General features: G+C 46.7%; 1 protein-coding gene across 1 annotated transcript; it reads left to right on the top strand.

The window, feature by feature from the left end:
* Nucleotides 1–11,866: 11,866 nt before the first annotated feature.
* On the top strand, nt 11,867–13,972 carry PtA15_8A761 (uncharacterized protein; the record flags this gene model as incomplete). The annotated part of the gene is made up of 9 exons (XM_053172224.1): nt 11,867–11,973; nt 12,067–12,386; nt 12,474–12,555; nt 12,698–12,805; nt 12,882–12,968; nt 13,056–13,169; nt 13,275–13,533; nt 13,607–13,882; nt 13,952–13,972. The coding sequence occupies 9 exons, from the start codon at nt 11,867–11,869 to the stop codon at nt 13,970–13,972; spliced, it is 1,374 nt and encodes a 457-aa protein (XP_053023409.1).
* Between the last annotated feature and the right edge of the window lie 6,457 nt (nt 13,973–20,429).

A 20,429-nucleotide genomic window follows, 5' to 3' on the forward strand; every position in this document is an offset into this window, starting at 1 on the left:
TGCTGTGAAAGGCCCATCCTGTGATATTTCCACCTCAATGTACGCGCGTACATTAGGGTGACTATTAGCAAAGTGCAAAAAAGTTCACTTGCATGTGCACATGTGGATTTTGAAAAGCAAAAAAAACAAAACATCACACAATCATCTTTGTGAAGAGGCCAAGATATGTGGCCAAACTGGGGTGGCAGTGCCATCCAACCTTGACTTACCTCAGACTTTCACCCCAATACAATAGTTTTTCACCTTTTTTTTAGCCAAATTCAAATTAATTACAGCATTTCCAAGAAAATGGGTTTCACTAATTTTACTGCAACATTGCCACATTCCAAAATTCTAAACCCAATAATACCAAGTTGACTTTTACTTTAATTTTGTACATGAGGGCATATAATGTGAATTACAAGAAACTCATTTTTTTTACAGGAATTACATTCAAGAATGGCAATTTTGCTTTCCTATCCTTCAAAATCATCAAACAGGAGCAATTGATGAGTTGGACTTGGGTGAAATATCATTTTGTCATATTTTTTCCTCTAGTTGTACCTAGAAAACAAAAGAATTCTACACAACATCGTGTTGACTCCCAAATCAATTCTGACGGACTTTTGACTCACTTCTGCATCCACTTCAATTCATTTAGGGATGAGTTACTGATGCACATCAGGCTCACATCCGACCAAAACTCACATCAAATTCAGCTCTGGCACTCCCTGGGGAGTGGGAACATATCTCCCCTGGTGTAATGTGGATTTTTGTGACATCTGATCAAGGTTTGGCGGGCCTTATCAGATGTCACATAATATGACAGGCAGAAAAACTCACTCATTTCCCGGATTATATTGGCTACAAACAGGGCCTTGTCTGCTCTTTTGATTATTCTTTGATTTTCAAAGATAATTTTGATCTTGTTTCTAAAGAAGTAATAAAAAGCTATTCCAAGCACTAGAAACTCATATGTAATCAAGAAAATTTTGAAGATTTGAAATAGATTGACAGATTTCCTTTGCACACTGCAAAAACCTTGTTGTGCACTGCAGGGGGGTGTCCACTCAATGTCCCGGCCAAAATTTCGGGTAGCTCAAAATGCTTTGTGCACTGCAAATGAAAAACCACAAAATTCCCTTTTTTAAAAAAGGAAAAGAGAAAAAAGAAAAAAAACCTGAGTGCAGGCTCCCACTCCCTGGGGATTTTCAATCTGCCAAAAGCTCATGGATTGGGTACACAGCCCCTTCAAAACGGATTTTGAGGGGAAGAACCTCCAACTGCCATGCCAATGGCCGGCACACAGATGAAGTGCAGATTACCAGTCATCAAGGGAATTATTTGATCCCTTTGATTCCCATTTTGGCCATCAAGAGGAGCATACACTCCCCTCAATGAACAGGTCTTTTCTTGTTGTTGATAGGAGTAAAACTCCTCTTGATGACCAGAACAACCAGCCCCTCAAGGGGAGTATCTAATCCCTCTTGATGATGACCAGATTCCCCTCAATGAATGGGCTCGTTATTGTCAACAAGATGAAATATAAACCCTCCCCTCAACAACCAGAAAAAACTATGAAATACCACATAGATGGCAGTGAGCTATGTTCCAAATGATGGGACTGATGAGAGCAAACAGAACAGAACTACTTCAGTCAATAATGAACAGCTGCGTAAGCGTTATCAAAATGAAATGCCTGCAACAACTTACAGAGTGTCAGCCTTAGAGATACATCAAGGATCCAAAAGACTGCAATAACTTAGTAAATAATAATTATTATTAAATTATTATTGCAGAATCAGATTCCCCATCATAAATTAAGGGGGGTCACCCACTTAAAGTACCCCCCTATTCCTATTCCTTCATGTACTAATTGTATAAATAAGAATTGGCCCCAGAAAGCGCTCAAAAATAGTATTACATACATAAATTTAGTAAAACAAACAATGTACATAAAATTAAACTGTTTTACATTAATGAGTAATATTACTTGTGTAAAAATACCCCGTGAAAGTATTAGGTAGACTTCTACTGAAGCTCTTTCACATGACAATTGGTTATAAACATGTCATGTGACAGAGTCAGGGAAATTAGTCTATTACAATACAATTAAATTACCCACAGCCAAGCCCTTTTCACGGCTACACCCCTGGATACTCCCATAGGGAGAAAAGGACTCAGTGCTTACGCCCACTGAAGTCCCCTCCATCAATAGAGGCCTATTTGGCCCTCAGGAAAAGATCCCCCAGACCATTCACCGCCCGTAAACTTTAAGTTTGCTGTGAATATTCTCCTCTGCTACATTTGTAGCCACTTTTCCTTATAAACCATCCCCAGCATGTAAAATCCACTGGATTAAACCCTTTAAATCATCAAAAATCCCTTATTAGCATATTTAAAGCTTTATCCTTATAAGTAGCTGCCGTAAGACCACCGCCTCTGTCAAGCAGCCAATCAGTTTAAGCGCTTACCACCTACTTTTACGCCAAATTAATTCCCTGTAATTAATAATTACATATTATTAATTACATAATTAATCATTCCTCTGTTACAGAGTGTTAAAACCCTTGTGGTGGCCATATTTACCACGCAACAAGCTTGGTAATTAATTACATAATTAATCATTCCTCTGTTACAGAGTGTTAAAACCCTTGTAGTGGCCATATTTACCACGCAACAAGCTTGGTAATTTAAATTACCAGTGTTTAAATCAGCACAGTCATAGTGCTAGGGCCCAAAACCCTTAATTTTGACGGGTTTTTGCCCTAAGCTTCATAAACAGAGCTGTCACAGAGGCTTGTCAGAGTCTCAAGTAGACTCTTCACTGACAGGCTCAGGGACAAGGCGCTCAGGCCTTGAAGAGAATTCTAGAACCAAAGGCTTCTATTGCAAAAGACTAGCTCAGAGGAAGTGATCAGTACTTCCCTACATACAACTTGTGGAGATATGAAGAGAAGAGAGGGAATGATTGAGTGCTGACCTCGCTCAGAGGAAGTGATTAGTACTCCTCTACTGAGCTAGGAGGGTAGGGGGAGTCAAGGCCTAAGAGTTGTTAAGATAGTCAAGTTATGTTTTCTTTCCATCTTCTGTTTTCTTTATGCCACATACATTTCACACACAGGTCACTTGTACTGTAGTCTACCTGGAGCAGCGTACGTGGAAGGCTCTCTCCTCATCCTTCCACAACCATCTCACTCGACTCCGCACCGTGCCCGCTGCCTCCAGACCCTGTCTCGCTTATCAGGTTATGAGCGCCAGCTAGCTTCCAGCTACGAACAGCACCGCTAAGCACGTTAAATATCGGCGTACCGAGTGTTTTCACATCTGTGGACTACCTAAGGATCACCTACCATCTCTCCTCGAAAATCTTCCATGTCGAACGACAAGAAAGAGGACTCATCCAGCCACACCAACATCAATCTAACCTCTCAGATGTCGGCCCCCAACCCTAAAATCTCAACAGCCCGTCTTCCCATACTCAGAGCCCCGGGTTTTGATTCGAACTACTTGAATTGGAAGAAAGTCGTCCTCCGCGTGTTCAAGTCGGCAAAAGTCAACCATGTCCTGACCCCCGTGGATCCCGCACGTCGTCCCGCCAACTGGGAGGAGGACAACGATCTTGTCTGCGCCGCTCTAGTGCAGATCGTCGATGAAGCTAATCTTCGCCATCTCGCAGACGAGGACAACGCGGCAAAAATCTGTCAGGTTGTGGTTCTGCTACTCTTAGCTTTATCATACCTGCTGGTGTCACTCATTCATGACCTGTCATTTACAGGTCTTACCCTCAATTAGGGATCTTCATGTGACACCAGTGGATGTTCTTTCACCCACCTGCAGCCATTCATATCCAAGCGTCCTTAGTACAGTGGTTAGTACACTTGACATGGATATAAGAGACATGGGTTCAACTCCCATAGGACACATAATATTTTATGGAGTTTCACAAAATCTGGGCCGATCTTTCCAAGGCCCATCAAGACAACTCCTCTGGCGGCCGAATCTATTGGATCCGCAAGCTTCTTAATGCGCGAATGGATGGCGACGACATCCACTCTCATCTCGACACTCTTGCAAAGCACTACGAGCGTCTTAAAGCTCTCATCACCCCCGACAAGCCTCTCACTGCGGAGGATGTCCACAACGCAGCCATCCTCAGCTCTCTTTCGCCCGACTGGATATCTTGCGTCTCTGGTCTGATGAACCAGGAGGATGTGAAGACGGAAACGTATGCATCCGCTCTGAAAAACGAATCCATCCGGCGCGAGTCACAGGGCGATATCATTTCGGTCTCTTCCACCAAACCCCACCCGCCTCAATCAGCTACTTCTGCCAACGCTTCCAAGGGCCCCCGGAGCGATTCCTCCAAGAAACCCCGCCGATGTCCCCTATGCAATAGCGACTCGCATGACCTTAACTCATGCAACAACACCCAAAAGCTAATCGCGGAGCATAAGGCCGCTCAGAAGGCCCGGTGGGAGGCAAACCAGCAAGACAAAACCTCATCCTCAAATAAGCCCGCAGCTTGAGCAGGACGTACCTCTGCCGCGACACTTGGTCAGACCTCTCACAGATACGACGAGGACGAGGCTTCCGACTACTCCGGCTCAGAAGTTGAGATCCGGGCTGGGAACGCCGTAATCGCCCTTTCCATCCCTTCGGACTTACCCCGAGGGGGGGACGCCAACATAGACTCTGGATGCTCGATGTCAATGACTCCCGACATCTCAGTCGTCGACACCCCGAAGCCCGACCAAACTCCTGTCTGCCTGGCCGATCACTCTACGGTCGAAGCCTCTCACAAAGGTCTCATGAAACTTCCTCTTGCCGGCGAAAGGTCGGTAAAATCTCTCGTGGTTCCGGCCCTCCACGAGCCCCTTCTCTCAGTAGCCGCCATGTGCGACGAGGGGCTCACGGTAGTCTTCACGAAGTCGTCCTGCGACTTCTACACCACTCCCTCAACCCAAGTCACCGGGAATCCTGCGGGGCGAGGTTACAGGCGGGGAAACCTATACTACCTACCGTCCGAGCCTGTAAGCTCGAACTCGTCTCTCTCTCTCACTCCTAAACCTCAGGATGGGTCTCTCATGGCCTATCATCTCCGTTTCTCTCACATCGGTGTCAAACCGCTAAAATCCTTTCTGAAACTCCACGGTATCACACCCGCAGTTATTAACGAAGTCGACGTTCAGCGCTGTCCGATATGTGTTCAGTCCAAGATGCCTCAAAAAGCGTTCAAGTCCCGCTCCTCTCACCGGTCATCGATCCCCGGGCAGATCGTTCACTCCGACGTAGGATCGTATGAGGTGGTTTCAAGGGAGGGATACAAGTATTTCATAACCTTTGTCGACGATTGTTCCAAATTTCTCTCCGTTTATCCTATGAAATCCAAAAGCGATTCATTCGCCTGTTTTAAAATCTTTCGCGCCTTCTTTGAAAGGAATGGGTCCCACAAAATCCTGTCCCTGAGAACCGATAACGGAGGTGAATACATATCGACCAAGTTCTCTTCTTACCTATCTCAAGCCGGTATCAAACATGAACCAGGTCCCCCACATTCCCCGGAGTTGAACGGAGTTGCAGAGCGTACCAACAGAACCATCAGCAATCTCGTCCGGTCCTCGTTGCTCAGCACCAACCTTCCAAAGTCCTTCTGGGTGGACGCGATCCGACACTTCATGTTCGCTTACAATTCCTTTCCCTGTAATACACCCGTAGGTTTCAAGCCACCAGTATCAGTCTTGGGCGAACCATCAGTCGATACCAACGCGATCCATCCTTTCGGATGCCTTGTCTGGTACAAAATCCCCGAAGCGAATCGAAAAAAGCTGGATCAAAAGGGCCGGGCCTCCATCCTCTTGTCGTACCTCTCCGATGGAAATGGCTTTCGATTATGGGATCTGGAAAGACGGTCCGTTCTAAAATCCCGAGACGTCATCTTCGATGACTCTACCTTCCCCTACGGGTCTCAACTCAACCCGCCCCCACCGCCAATGACGGTGGAGATTGACTGGCCGCAACCGACAGCTAACAAGCCTTTAACTCCAACTCAGAACAACACTACGATGATCCCCAACCCCTCACCTGCGCCGCGTGCTGACTCACCTCTGCCTTCCGTCCCTACATCATATCCGCCTCCTGCAGCCGAGGAAAATTCTACCCCACCTCCTCGGCAGGCGACGCCGGACCTTCCCCCTCTGAACATCACCCTTCAACCACGCTTCGACCGCCGGTTGACTGCTTCCATCCATGCCCCCGGTAATGCGCCGCGCTCACCGGACAAAATCTCCTCGGACTCTGACTCCTCTGGGAAAATTCCGCCCCATTCTTCCCCATCCCTGTCTCCAGGTAGCCGATCCCCGTCGGATATCTCCATCATTTCATTACCCCCTCTTCCACCTTCCCCGCCAGCTCGTCCCTCACCTTCTCCACCAGACCGTCCAGCTCCCTCTCCACCCCAACGCCCCCCCCCTTCGCCAATTCCTGAATCACCGGTAAGGCGCCCGATTTCTCCGCCTCCGAAACCTGCATCACCCCCCCCTCGTCGCCGCTCAGGTCGAGAGCGTAAGGCCCCTGATCGATACAGTCAGTGGTCTAAAAATGTCTCTCTAGGCTCAGAGATTGACACTCCTAAGACCTGGCGACAATTGATGAAGTCCCCTCACAAACATCGTTGGCTTAAGGCGGCGGAGGATGAGTTCGCGTCCTTGTTGGGAATGCAGACGTGGCGCCTGGTTCCGCGACCTGCACGACGGAAAATAATCAAATCAAAGTGGGTCTTCAAGGTAAAAAGACGACCCGACCAATCGATTCAGAAACTCAAGGCCCGTCTGGTGGCCATGGGGTACTCTCAGGTCCAGGGACTGGACTACGACGAAGTCTTCTCACCAACCTTACGTCTCGAAACCCTTCGCATTATCTTCACCCTTCTGGCAAGCCAAAGCTGGAAGGGCCGTCAGGTAGATTTCAAAACCGCATTTCTCAACGGACATCTGGACCATCCTGTTTTCATGGAGCAGCCGCCAGGATTTGAGGATCCGCAACATCCAGATTGGGTTTGCGAGGTCAACAGATCTCTTTACGGTTTAAAACAATCGCCTTGTCAGTGGAACATTGAGCTCCATAAAGCTCTCCTCGATCTCGGTCTCTCAAACTCAAAGTACGATCCCACCCTCTACTTTAAACTTCAATCAGGCACTCTTGTCGGTGCTCTCACCACTCATGTCGACGATCTGGCTATCGTCGGCGAACCGGCTTTTGTTGATTCTATCATCCCAGCTATCGGCAAGCGCTTCAAGATCGGCACTGACGAGGACTTAAATCATTTCTTGTCGTTAAAAATCACTCGCAACGTCCCAAACAGATTCATATTTCTGAACCAATCTCACTACATTGATGAAATCTGCAACCGCTTCATTGGAGACCATCATCTTTTGGTTTCGACCCCCACCGACTCAACTTTCAAGAACCTCTGTCACCGAGCCCCTTCTGATCCCCCTTCTTCCGGTCCATACCCTCAACTCATTGGCGCTTTGCTGTGGGTTTCCCAATGTACCAGACCGGACATTTCCTTTGCGGTGAACCGATTGTCCCAGCATCTGCGCGACCCGTCTGAGGCTCACTGGCGGGCCGCGGTCCGTATTCTGAATTACCTTGTCTCAACCAAGCATCTCAAACTCCGCTTGGGGGGCGATCTTTCTCTCTCTGGTTTCTCAGATTCTGACTGGGCGGAGGACCGCGATGATCGTCGATCAACCTCAGCATACACCTATCGGGTTGGCAAAGGTGCCATTTCGTGGAAATCTCGAAAGCAAGCCACGGTATCGTTGTCAAGCACCGAGGCTGAATACAAAGCGCTTTCTGAATCATGTAAGGAAGCTCTTTGGCTCCGACACGTCCTCACAGAGCTCCGCCTCCGACCAGATACCGCCATCCCTATCCACGTCGACAACGAGGGGGCTGAGGCCCTGGCGAAAAATCCTGAACACCATGCCAGGACTAAACACATTCATGCCCGCTTCCACTTCATTCAAGAATGCGTGCAAGACGGCACGGTGTCACTTCTTCATGTATCAACCAAGGACATGCTCGCTGATATGCTCACTAAACCGCTCCCGCGAGTCGCCCTGGAAAGACATCGGCAACTATTCGGCATCGTAAGCTAGCCCACCATCCGACCAGCAGGGCAATTTCCCATTTTTCTTTTTCCCCATTCCTCCTCTCCTTCCTTCCCGCTCTCTATCTTCTCTCTCTTTCCTTCTTCCTCTATACTGTTTTCATTTTTCTTTCCTCTTTTTTTTCTCTTCAAATTTTCCCATGTATGCAGCAAGGGGGGGTGTTAAGATAGTCAAGTTATGTTTTCTTTCCATCTTCTGTTTTCTTTATGCCACATACATTTCACACACAGGTCACTTGTACTGTAGTCTACCTGGAGCAGCGTACGTGGAAGGCTCTCTCCTCATCCTTCCACAACCATCTCACTCGACTCCGCACCGTGCCCGCTGCCTCCAGACCCTGTCTTGCTTATCAAGAGTCCTGCCAGAGGCGGTTTCCTGACATTCATATGACTGTTTGTTCTTGTGTGCTCGCAGGGGGCGGGGTCACAAGGCCCTGCACCCCAGCATCTTCCAAGAAGAGACGGATCACAATACCAGGAGAGCTTATTTTGAAGCCAGTGCATGCTGCTGGGGACACAAGATGAAGAACCCAAAGTTCATGGGTTGAGAAACCTGTGACACTTTGTTAGTGAGAATGAAGAGGTTATGATTCACTAAGGGAATAAACTCCATAAACAAGCTTGTTTTGTGTACTTATGGTTGAGGCATACAATATATGGATAGGGGGTTGAAAAATTGACTCCCATAAATTACAAAATTGACTCCCAAAGGGAGTTTACGTTGCGCGGACCGCTTTGAGACGTCTCTCCCGGGTCCTCATGACCGTATTTTGACCCAGGGGCGTTTTGGGAGTCGGAATTGTAATTCTGCAATCCCAAACGGGAGTCGGGATTTTAATTGTATGAAAAATCCCACAAAATAAATAAAAAAAAACATATCTCCTCACTGAAGCACCCAAATGCTCCCAAACATTTACAGCCATCTAGACACACTCTCTAGACAATATGTTGAGATACACAGCATTAGAAACCATCAGGAAGGCCTTGTGGAACAGGGGGGTTAATTTAATTTGGCGGATTTCCTACTAAGGCAAACCCCGAAACCTCATCTATGGTGCTCCAAACGGCGCCAATTTTTTTCTGCCATAAAAATAAACTCTTTGAAAAATATGTTGAGTAGCACACCTCAGGGAAACCTTATGTAGCCAGAGTTGATTTGGCGGATTTCCTACAAAGGCAATCCGCCGAATCCTTAGCTGCGGTGCTCCAAACACCCCCAGATTTTTTCTGCCATAATAATACACTCTTTAAAACATCTGTTGAGCTTTTTTGCCCTAGTGCCCCTCACGGTGAGGGACTCCTGTCCATGCTAGGCGGTGGCAGTTGGTTGAGGGGATGCTTGTTTTTTAGGCTGCCCTCGTGGCTGGGTGGTCCGTAGAGATGAGCTCTAGAAAGGGGCAATCTGAGATAGCTGTTGGGTTTTGGTGGTTTTGAGATGTTTGCCGGGGGTTTGGATCCTTGGCGGCGGTTGTTGGTGTTTGGAATGAAGAGGAAGGTGATCTTAAGAAGGGACAGAGGAGATGGATGCAGACCTGGATGAATGGGATGCGGGGAGCAAAGCTCCAAAGTTTGAACTCAGAAGATATGACCAATAGACTCCAGGATGGTCCGTATTCTGGGGATCAGAATGCCATGCCTCTCCCATCATCCAAGTTCGGTGAACTTGGACTCCGGGAGAGCCACATGTTACATGTATTTCATCACATCCTCCTGCGCTACGCGCGTACACACACACAACAGGCAAGAGAAACAGGAAAAAGAAAACACAACAAAAAGGAATAAGAAAAACACAGTAAGACAAGAACCAAAGGAGAAAAAAGGGAAAAGAGGAAAGAGAAGACAGAAAACACTTAATACAGGCAAAAACAAACAGAAAGGGACAGAACCCAGAAGTGTTAGGACCAAGAAAGCTGAAGAAGGATGGGGAACTGAGAAGGATTGGGAATGGAAAGGTGGAAAGAAGGAAAAATGAGGAAGGGGGAAGAGATCTTGAAGGGGGAGCCAGTTGAAAGTGGGAAGGTGATGAGAAGGGTCTTGAGGTTGGATTATTGATGCCTTGATGAGTCTTGATGATCCTGGCGGCGGCGTTGATCCTGACTAGCTGGCCACAAGAGGGGACACCTTGTGTAGCTGGGGGCTGATTTGGCGGATTTCCTACAAAGGCAATCCACCAAATCCTTAGCTACGGTGCTGCAAACACCCCCAGATTTTTTCTGCCATATGAATACACTCTCTAGAAAATATGTTGAGCTCCAAGGAGGTATTACACATCTGGAACTCCTGTAGCTGGGGGCTGATTTGGTGGATTTCCTACAAAGGCAATTCACCAAATCCTTAGCTACGGTGCTCAAAACACCCCCAGATTTTTTCTGCCATATGAATAAAATTTCTATAAAATATGTTGAGCTCCAAGGAGGTACATATTACCCATCAGGAACACCTTCTATAAAGCACTGTGGATAAGGATTTGGTGCAGTTCCGTAGGAAATCAAATTAGCCCCCCACTTACAGAAGGCTTTCCTGATGTGCAATACCTCCTTGGAGCTCAAACTATTTTCTAGAGAGTGTATTCATTTGGCAGAAAAAATCTGGGGGTGTTTGGAGCACCGTAGCTAAGGATTTGGTGGATTGCCTCTGTAGGAAATTCGCCAAATCAGCCCCCGGCTACACAAGGTGACAAGGTGTCCCTGATGTGTGCTAATTCCGTGAAGCTCAAAATATGTTTTAAAGAGTTTATTTTTACTTATGCTTGTAGATTCAAACTCTCTTTTTCTTTTCTATCACCGGCATCCCAGTGCCAAGACCACTCAGCCCTGCAGACTGCAGAGGGCCTCTTTCAGTGCACCCTTGAGAAGCGCGCCCCCCGCGGGGCCCTCGAGAGAAGCCTTGTTCTCAGCTGTGTGAGCACTGCATGTTGAGCTTAACAAAGCCTCCCAGTGAGGCAGCCCCGCAGGGTCTCTGTCTCACAAAGCCTCCCAGTGAGGCAGCCCCGCAGGGTCTCTGTCTCACAGAGAGGCTTAGCTGCAAAAACCTGTATCTGGCCTGAGAGCCCCAGGAATATCAGCCTGTATCAGGCTTTTTTTCACTTTTTCCTTTTTTGTAACTCAACCGTCAGCCCGCTGAGGCTGCCCCTCAGGACTTAAGAAGTGCTCGGGAGTGCGCTTCTTCTGATGCAATTTAGGCCTTGTAGCTGCCAATATAAGGCCTGATCCTTGCGTTTGAAGTTTTCAAACACCGAGAAAAGCGGACCATATTGAGAGGACTTTTTTTTGTAAATACATGTGGCTTTGTATCAAAATCTGTTTCAATCTATTGAAAGGCAGTTGAATACTGCATTCTTGCTTACATCAGCAGGAATGCGTCTCAAAAAGAGGCCCTTTTCAAACTGCTCTCCAGGCCATGAACCAAGTGCTAGACTGCTGCCAAATTAAAGAGGAGAAGCAGGCCTTTCTTTGATAGCCGGGGCGGGACTCAGTTCTTTTGGGAAGTGGGGTTTTTGGGGGCACAAAGTTGGACACCTGCAAAAACCAAGAGCTGTACGCGGGGCTCTCACGCCAGGAATCAGGGATTCCATGCAAGTCCCTCCCTGACGGGAGGTCGCACTTGGTGCGAGGCGCTTCGCGCCGCGCCCCCCGGCAGGCGAGGGACTTGTGCCTATAAGTTCGACTGCATGTGGGCTTGAGCTTATCCACGGCCCTCCAAACGATAATAATGTCCCCCAGCGTCCACCTGGTCACTAAGCAAGACAAACTTCCAGATGGTAGAAGCTTTACAAGCCAAACTCTTATCGATTTGGAGCATCAGTATGGAGCCCACAAGTTAAGCCCTAATCCCATGTGATCAATATCATTTCCAAGGTCATCGGAGCTGGTGGTCTTGGCTCACAATTAATATGTTTGAAATTGAAACAGTTATCACCCGCTCCCTGTTGTCTTTGATCGAGCCGAAGGATGTGCAGTATGGGATCCAGAGGGAAATCGGTACATCGATTGTCTTTCGGCCTATTCAGCCGTCAACCAAGGCCACTGTCACCCAAAGATATTAAAAGCGTTAGTCGATCAAGCGGGTCGTCTAACACTCTCATCCAGAGCCTTTCACAACTCGGCGCTAGGACCATACCTCGCAAAACTTTGCTCGACGTTTGGGTATCAAAGAGCTTTACCTATGAACACAGGAGTCGAAGCTGTTGAGACCGCACTCAAGCTAGCTCGCAAATGGGCTTACACGAAAAGTGATTTGACTTTCTTTGACATAAGACTCTCAAGAGCTAACTTATTGCATTTTTGTGACGGCTGCGTTATTCCGTTCGTTTTCAAAGAGGGGGTCCCCGAAGGTCAAGCAATAATCTTGAGCGTCGAGGGGAACTTTCATGGCAGGACCTTAGGTGTAATTGGAATGAGGTGAGTGGGTGTTCATTGCTAAAATTGATGATTTGTTAAACCGATCCAACTGGTTCGAAAAAGAACTTGGAAATAACAAGCTTGATATGAAGTATAAGGCTATTGCAGCTGACAACTCTCTTATTTTTACTGGCAACTAAAGTACTGATCCCGATTCCCGCAATGCCTTTGGGCCATTCTTAAAAGGTATCGGTTCGAGCTGCCCAATTAGCCCTCCGAACGAGGCTGAAGGAAGGTTATTGAAATACAAGTCAGGGAGCTTTCATCTGAATCGCATGTTCATCTTGCTAGATTACTAATATGTGTATGTGGGTTCATTGAAACAGTAACTTTAACGATATTGAGCGTGCCCTACAAGCGCATGGAAGAAATACTGCCGCGGTTTTACTAGAGCCTATTCAAGGTGAAGCAGGGTAAGCAATGGCGAACAACACCGAGCCGGGAATTCTGTTGGAAAAACCTTACTAATTGGAATTCGCCTGCCCGGTTTTGTATTCCAGGGTTGTTGTTCCAGACGATGACTACCTCCCGAAAGTTAAGGCTTTATGTACGCTACACAACGTGCTATTGATATTGGATGAAGTACAAACTGGACTTGGTCGAACAGGAAAGCTGTAAGTTCCTTGTTTCGAGCTTACATCAATACCTAGAACTAAAGGTGCGAGACCCGAAAGACCTTGAAATCATGCTGAATAAGAATTATCTGTGGCTATCTTTAGTCTATGTCAACATCATTCGAATGTTCGAGCTGATATTACTACTCTCGGGAAGGCTTTATCCGGGGGATTTTATCCAGTCTCAGTGGTTTTAGCGGATGAAAATATTATGGACGTCATTAAGCCCGGAGAACATGGGTCTACATTCGGTGGGAACCCATTAGGCTGCGCAGTAGCAGTCGCGGCATTGGATGTGTTGCTTGACGAGAACTTGGCAGAGAGGGCCGAGGAAATGGGGCAGATGATGAGAGATGGTCTCCTGGTCAGTCATGCTCATCCCAAATCTCAACAATTCCTTCTTTTTGTTCATGTATTGTTTTATTGTCTAAAAATAGGAATTGAAATCGATTCGACCATCAGCAGATAGTCCAACAGGTTATATTCAGACCGTCCGAGGAAAAGGTTTATTGAATGCGATTGTCATTGATTCAAGTTTATCTCCCAAGAAAAGGGGGGCATGGGAGCTTTGCTTATTGATGAAATCGCGAGGTGTTCTGGCCAAGCCAACGCATTCGAATATCATCAGATTGGCACCACCCTTGATAATCGGAGCGGAGGAAGTTAAACAAGTTGTTAAGGTTATCGCCGAGTGTTTAAAAGATTTAGATCAAGTCAGTTGCCATTCTACTTTTACTCATCTTTCAGAACCGCCCATCATTCATTTTGCTGGCACTTCACAGGTCGATCAAATAGTCGAATAAAAGTAGACAATCATTGGGGTTTTATGGACATCTAATTCCTAGGCTCAAAGTTGAATTGGCCACATCCGTCATTTTTTTCTCTTTCTGTAAACATTGACATCAATTACTTACTGTTGTAACTCTACCATTCACAAGGGCTGATCTTTTTGTGGTTTTATGTATATAGTCGACCAGATTTGAGCGTACTGTATTCCTCCCCCTCAATATGAGTGTTGGTGTTGAATTTTGTATTGCCATAGTTCATGATTTTGTTTCTCCTCACTTGGCATGCCCCTTTGTAACTTAACCAAGGTCAGATCTGGATGGATCCAACAATTGTTGGACACACCAATCAATCTCCTTACCTTAGGCTCGTAGTCCTTGCCATGAAACTGCCCCAGTTATTACATGAAAGTGAGCGCAAAATTGGTTCCGCCAAGCTGTCAACTGACTTCACATTATGTCACGCTTGATTAAAATGCTGACACGAGGCCTCACGGCGGGCGCGATCTGCGATGTCGCAGTGGGTCATTGAGCCACTCAGCCACAACGGGTGACTATGTACGCTAACCGTAGCGGTAGCGTCATGGTAAAGTAGCAATTTTGGGTCGCTATCGTCATCGTACACGTAATTTCTGTGCACTACATTGTTGGTGCACAGTTTTGCAGATTTTTAATTGAAACCACACTATTGGGAGGACTTATTATATTTCAGGATAAGAAATATAGCAAGAATACAAGAGAGAGAAAGAATGAAAGAAATGAAGATCTGAGTTTATGATAATCTGGTGGGTACTAACTTCCACTGGCAATGCTACCTAGAGATGGCATTTGGTACCCGGGTACCTCCTGTTATTTTGGATAAAACAGATACCCGGCACCGCAACCGGCATCGCCTGGCTGGTGCGGGTGGTACTTTAGGGGGGTACCTGCGGTACCCGCACTGCTAAGCGATCCTCATATTGCTTGGAAACCCTGAAGAAGGGTATTTACACATCAAAATTATTATAACTAATCATCCAATTCTATTACCTTTTGTTTACCCTTATCATTTTTCTTTTTTTGAGTCTGAATACCATCTTTCCACTTCGCCAAAACCCCTTTCTTGATCATGCCATTCTTTGAATAGAATGCAACCGTCATCCCTCTACTTATAAGCAACCGCGCTGAGAGTCGGTGTCTCTTCTGTGACACATAATCATTTTCTCTGGGATTGGTGGGATTGGTGGTTTGGGTGAGATTTGAACGATGAGGCTGACGATGCGCTGGATGACTTGTGCCACTTGCTGGTGGTTCTCATGGTGATTTGAGCGACTTGCTTGGATGGTGATGGCGGCGGATTGGCTCTGAGTCACCGCTGGCGCCTCAAAGGCATCCACCCCTTGTGTTTGGTGGTGGTGGGTGGACAATCGTGGTAGCCACTATGAAAAAAACTCAAGAAACTCCTGTCAGTTGACATGCTGTCAGCCCTCCGCTAGTTCAGACGGCAAGGAGAGCCAACAAAGAAGCTGCGCATGCAGCCCACCGGCAAGAGGCGCGGAAATGAGATTACAACAGCTGGGCAAGTCAGCCATAAAGCAGTGATCACTGCAGTGACTCACCCAGAAGTTGTTGTCTAGTTGAGTTGACTTATGCCCCCTTAACAGCGGGCAAGAAGATTAGAGAAGTGGAGGTTGAAGAACCAACCCTCACTTCTCACATATAGTACGGGGCTCTCTCTGGCAGAGAGAGTTTCCCCCAGAGCTCTTTGGTACCAAGCCCAACTATATTGCTGATCCGCATCAACAATTGGGGCTTTTCCACCAATACTCAAACAGCTTTTGTCCTTCTTATTCATTCAATCCTCCTAAATACAACAACATCCACCAGCCTTTGACCTCGCCTCTTGGATCCTTGTAAGTCTCCAAGCCAGTAAAGCTCAAAAGGCTTCTTCCTCTCCTTTTCCTTCTTTTTTTTGGCAATAGGATCCTTTTAGATCCCAGCACATTGTATATCTGCTAGGCCCCTCTTTCTCAAAGAGGCGTGGCTGCTCCTCCCGCGTTGACAGTTGAGTAGAGATAGACTCAGTTCTTCTTGTTTGTTATAAATCGCCTTGCCAGCGCTATCCGTACGGGTACTAAAGTACCATTTCTATTCAGGGCCCCGTCACTTTAAGGACAAGCCCTGACACATGCAGCATACTCGAGTTGATTTCTAGTTGATACCAGGCTCAGACAAATTAATCCCAGGGTAGTACACCCCACCCTGAAATGTTTGGAATTTCCTCAGCTTAAGTCTAGTGCACAATGCACTAGACTGATTGGACTGAGGTGCACAGACTGAGCCCTGTCAAGGCTCAGTGCAGATCAGCCCCTCTGGCCCGGTCAACAAGGGGGTCATAGGTGCCCAGGCCATACCTGTGCAAACATGATACACATCCAGTTGACCTGGAGGAATCCCTCCCGGTCGCGGGAGGCCTCACTTAGAATTGATGCTACACTTCCTGAGCAACCAAAGAAACCGGCAATTATGGGGAATCCCTCCCAGTCAAACCAGTTGACCCGGAAGGCTTCCTCCCGGTCAACAGGATAATTGCAGTAGTTGACCACAGGTCATCGAGTGGGTCTCGCCCTCTCAATGACCAGAACATAACAGTCATCAAGAGGGTACACAACTCTCTCAATGACCAGAACACACCGGTCATTGAGAGGGTCTCAGACCTCTTGATGACCTGAACAAACATACCGGTCATCAAGTGGGTCTCAGCACTCAATATGTGAATGAATGTTGCTGCCTTCCATTTGGGTGTTGATGAGCTTACAAATCCAGTAGACCCACCCGCCAGTCAAAGAGTCCTGGTGGGCGCGAGATAGGTGTTCCCATATTTTAGCTGTGTTGTCTTTGTTGGCCAGGTGACGGAGGTTGGCTTTGTCAACTATCTGTACCAAGACAGCACAGAAAAGGTTGTTGTCTTCTTCCCGGGTTTCTGGTCAAAGATTAGAGGCCATGGAGGTGAGAACGTGATTGACCTTAGCCAACTTCAGAACTCAAAGAATGACTTTCTTCCAGTTGAGGAAGTTTGATTCTGACCCAGGTGCCTTCAGTATGGGAGCCTTGCCCTTGAAATCTTTGCAGTAGAGGCAGATGGCTGAGAGTGAAGGCTGACACTGTTGTGAGTAGGTATATCCTCCTTGGTGCCTTTTGGCATTGTTTTTGGGAAGGAGAAGAGAAAGAAATGATCCTTAAGGTTTCTAATGGTGAGAACCACTTGATAAACCAATCTTTGACGTGCCTAGCGTTTCTGCCAATAGTTGTGCGCTAGATGGTTCTCACAACCTGATAAGCTGAACAGGTACTGGAGGCAGCAGAAACAATAAAGGAGAGTAAATTATGGTGGTGGAAGGATCATTTAATTGCACATGTCAGAGAAAAGAAGAAAAGGAAGCAAGAAAAACACCAAGAGAGAAAAGAAGAAATGACTAACCTGGAGGCAGCAGACACAATACGGGAGAGTATATGATGGTGGTGGACGGATGAGGAAAAACAAAGCCTTCCATGTCTGCTGCCGCCAGTACACTAACTGGAAATGTGAAACTAAAGTGAAATATGAGAAATAACTGTAACATGTATGTAGCACGTAACACACCTGTGTCAATCCAATTCTTCGGCTTTAAACCAAAGATAAATTTGCCATTATCTTTGGTTTGGAACCGATGGGAGGGCAGAGCTGGATGGAGCTGATTGGAGCTGGCCTGGGTAATAAATTCTCCCAAACAGCCCTATGCAGAAAATGTTTCATAGCCTAGTGATTTGCAGCTCTGCTGCAAACCAGGTAATAGGCAGGTTGCTGGTTCAATCCCCCCTGTCCCCATCCCCCATTTGGGGGATTAGGGATTAGGGATCAGGGATCAGGGATCAGGGTTTAGGGATCAGGGGTTAGGGATTAGGGGGGATATGAAAAAAAAACTTGGGCAATACTGGTCAGAAGCGTGTGGTAACCTTGTTTTCCGTGGTTCTGACACAGCTCCTCCCAGCTCCATCCAGCTCCGCCCTCCCATTGGTTCCAAACCAAATATAATGGCGGATTTATCTTTGGTTTAAAGCTGATGGATCAAATAGCCATGTCTCACGTAACAAGAGGTGAAAAAGAACTAACAACCACCAGGGGGGAATGTGTGGCACTCTCTAGAGAGTGCCAAGCCGTATGTTCTTTTGGGAAAGCCAATTGATTTCAACTGTGTGAGCATATGTGATGCAGGCTTCAAATATGTTGAAATTATTTTCAATTAAGGCTGATCATAGATCCACTCCATGGTGCACACACTGGTAATTCAGTTGAGGGTACCTCCACGTGATTCTTGGTAAACTCTTGGATTCTACACTTACTGGTGTGTATCAGCCATCAAGCTGAGACACCCTCCACTCAATTATTGGGGTGTACAGCCATTGAGTGGAGATACCCTCCACTTTATGACTTTTGGAAAACCATTGAGTGGAGGGTGTGTCCACTCAATTAACATATGCACATTACCAGCTACATATCAAGTGAAGAAATCCTCTACTTGATGACCACTGGTGAATGCCATTGAGTAGAGGGATTCTCCACTCAATTACTGGTGTGTACCGGACATTGAGTGGAGGTTTTCTCCACTCAATGACTGGTGTGTACCGGACATTGAGTGGAGGTGTTCTCCACTAGGTGATTGGTGTCTACCAGCCATTGAGTGGAGACACCCTCCAATTGATGACAGGTCACTGGTCTGGGAATAGCCCGCCTCAATAACCAGCACTACATGGGAGTCATTGTGCCTTACCTTTCCATGTTTAACGGTGTGGGACTCCAACCGGTGCTGGCCGGCGGCAGTTACTTGAAGGGATGAGTGCGCCTTAAACGCTGCCTTCACGGTGGTCCGGGGAGATTCTAGGATTCGAGGTTGATAGCGGAAGTGGGGGAGGATTTATTGAGGGGCGATGAGGGGTAGATCCTTGTCGGCGGAGGTGTAAAGATTTTGTTGTTTTAAAGAAGGGAAAACTAAGGAGGTTTGGCGAACTACGCCAGGAAAAGTGATCTCAAAGAGTTTTTGAGGGAAAGTTCGGCGATGGGCTGAGAAATAACGTTCAGAAGCCTTCCAAAGATATCAGATTTCTAGATATAAGATTATGGGATTTGAGCCGTAAGAATTTGATGGAAAACAACCGAGATGAATAATATGGTTCAGACGGGGTCCATGCCGCCCCATCGCCCGAATTCTCAAACTCAAACTCCGGGGTTTGTGACATGCTGCGGACAAGTCATCACACACCCGCGCGCCTCTGCGCGCCCTACAACCAGGAAACAAAACCAAAGGAAAACAGGACAAAACACACAAAAGACCAAACAAGACCAACCCAACACATAACCAACCACCCAAGAGCGCGCCAAAGAAATGCAAAAAGGAAGAATAAGATAAGAAAGCACCAAACAAATCACACAACAAACCCACAGAAACTCTGTGTTAGGACCAAGAAAAAAAAAGAAAAGGGGAAAGAAAATAATCAAGAAGGGGGGGAAAATTCTTGAAGCCAAATGGAAGAAGGGATCTTGAGGGTGATCTTAAGTATTTGAATCTTGAGGGATTTGATATTGAGGATTCTTGCAGATGAATGAAGTTTGAATTGAGTTGAAATCCTAATACGCGTGCGGCGCCACCAAAATGTTCACCACAACGGAGGGGTACGTACTGTACATTGCGCTGGGAGAGTCCTGTCTCAATGAGCAGTACATACCGTCCATCCAGCTGCGCTTTTCTGAGCTAGTTGGCCATTATGCATGCATACCATGCTTGGAAAGGTTGGCTTGATGACCAGAATTTGCTGTTCATTGAGCTAGGGCTTCCCTGGCTTGATGACCAGGTGCTGGCCATTGTCTTTGAGTTTGGAGACGCTGCAGATTGATGACTGGGGATAGCTGTCAAGCATGGCCTCTCCCCACTTGATGACCAGTTTGTGCTGGCCATCAAGTTTGAGGAGGCCTAGATCAATGACCAGAACATACTGGTCATTGATCTCGGGCTTTCCAAGCTCCGTAGGCAGCACATACTGGTCATTGGGGCTGGGAAAGCCAGGCTCAATGACCAGTATGTGTTTTAATTTTGAGGGTACCTTGAAACTCCCTGATTTTTTTTTGTGCTTTTCACCACATATACATGGGTACAAATGCTCCTCCTCCAATGTGAATTATGTTGATTGGTCTGGATAAAGCAGGTACTACTACAAAGTGCATCAGTGTTATCTCAGAACTTGGCAACTATGTACCATGTCATAATAGAAATCAACACCATGTTGTTGCACAATGCCCATCAACATGATGGTACCTGTGAGGAAAGCATGCTACCTGTAGGAAAAAATTGGCAGAGTAATTCAGGGAAAAGATGTGAAGATAATCAATCTACAATAAAAAAGGTGTTACCCATGCTGGGATGTGCATGGGCATTTCAGAATTCACTGTTCACCTTGGATT

This window comes from Puccinia triticina, chromosome 8A (assembly GCF_026914185.1).
Source record: "Puccinia triticina chromosome 8A, complete sequence".
Taxonomy (NCBI): domain Eukaryota; kingdom Fungi; phylum Basidiomycota; class Pucciniomycetes; order Pucciniales; family Pucciniaceae; genus Puccinia; species Puccinia triticina.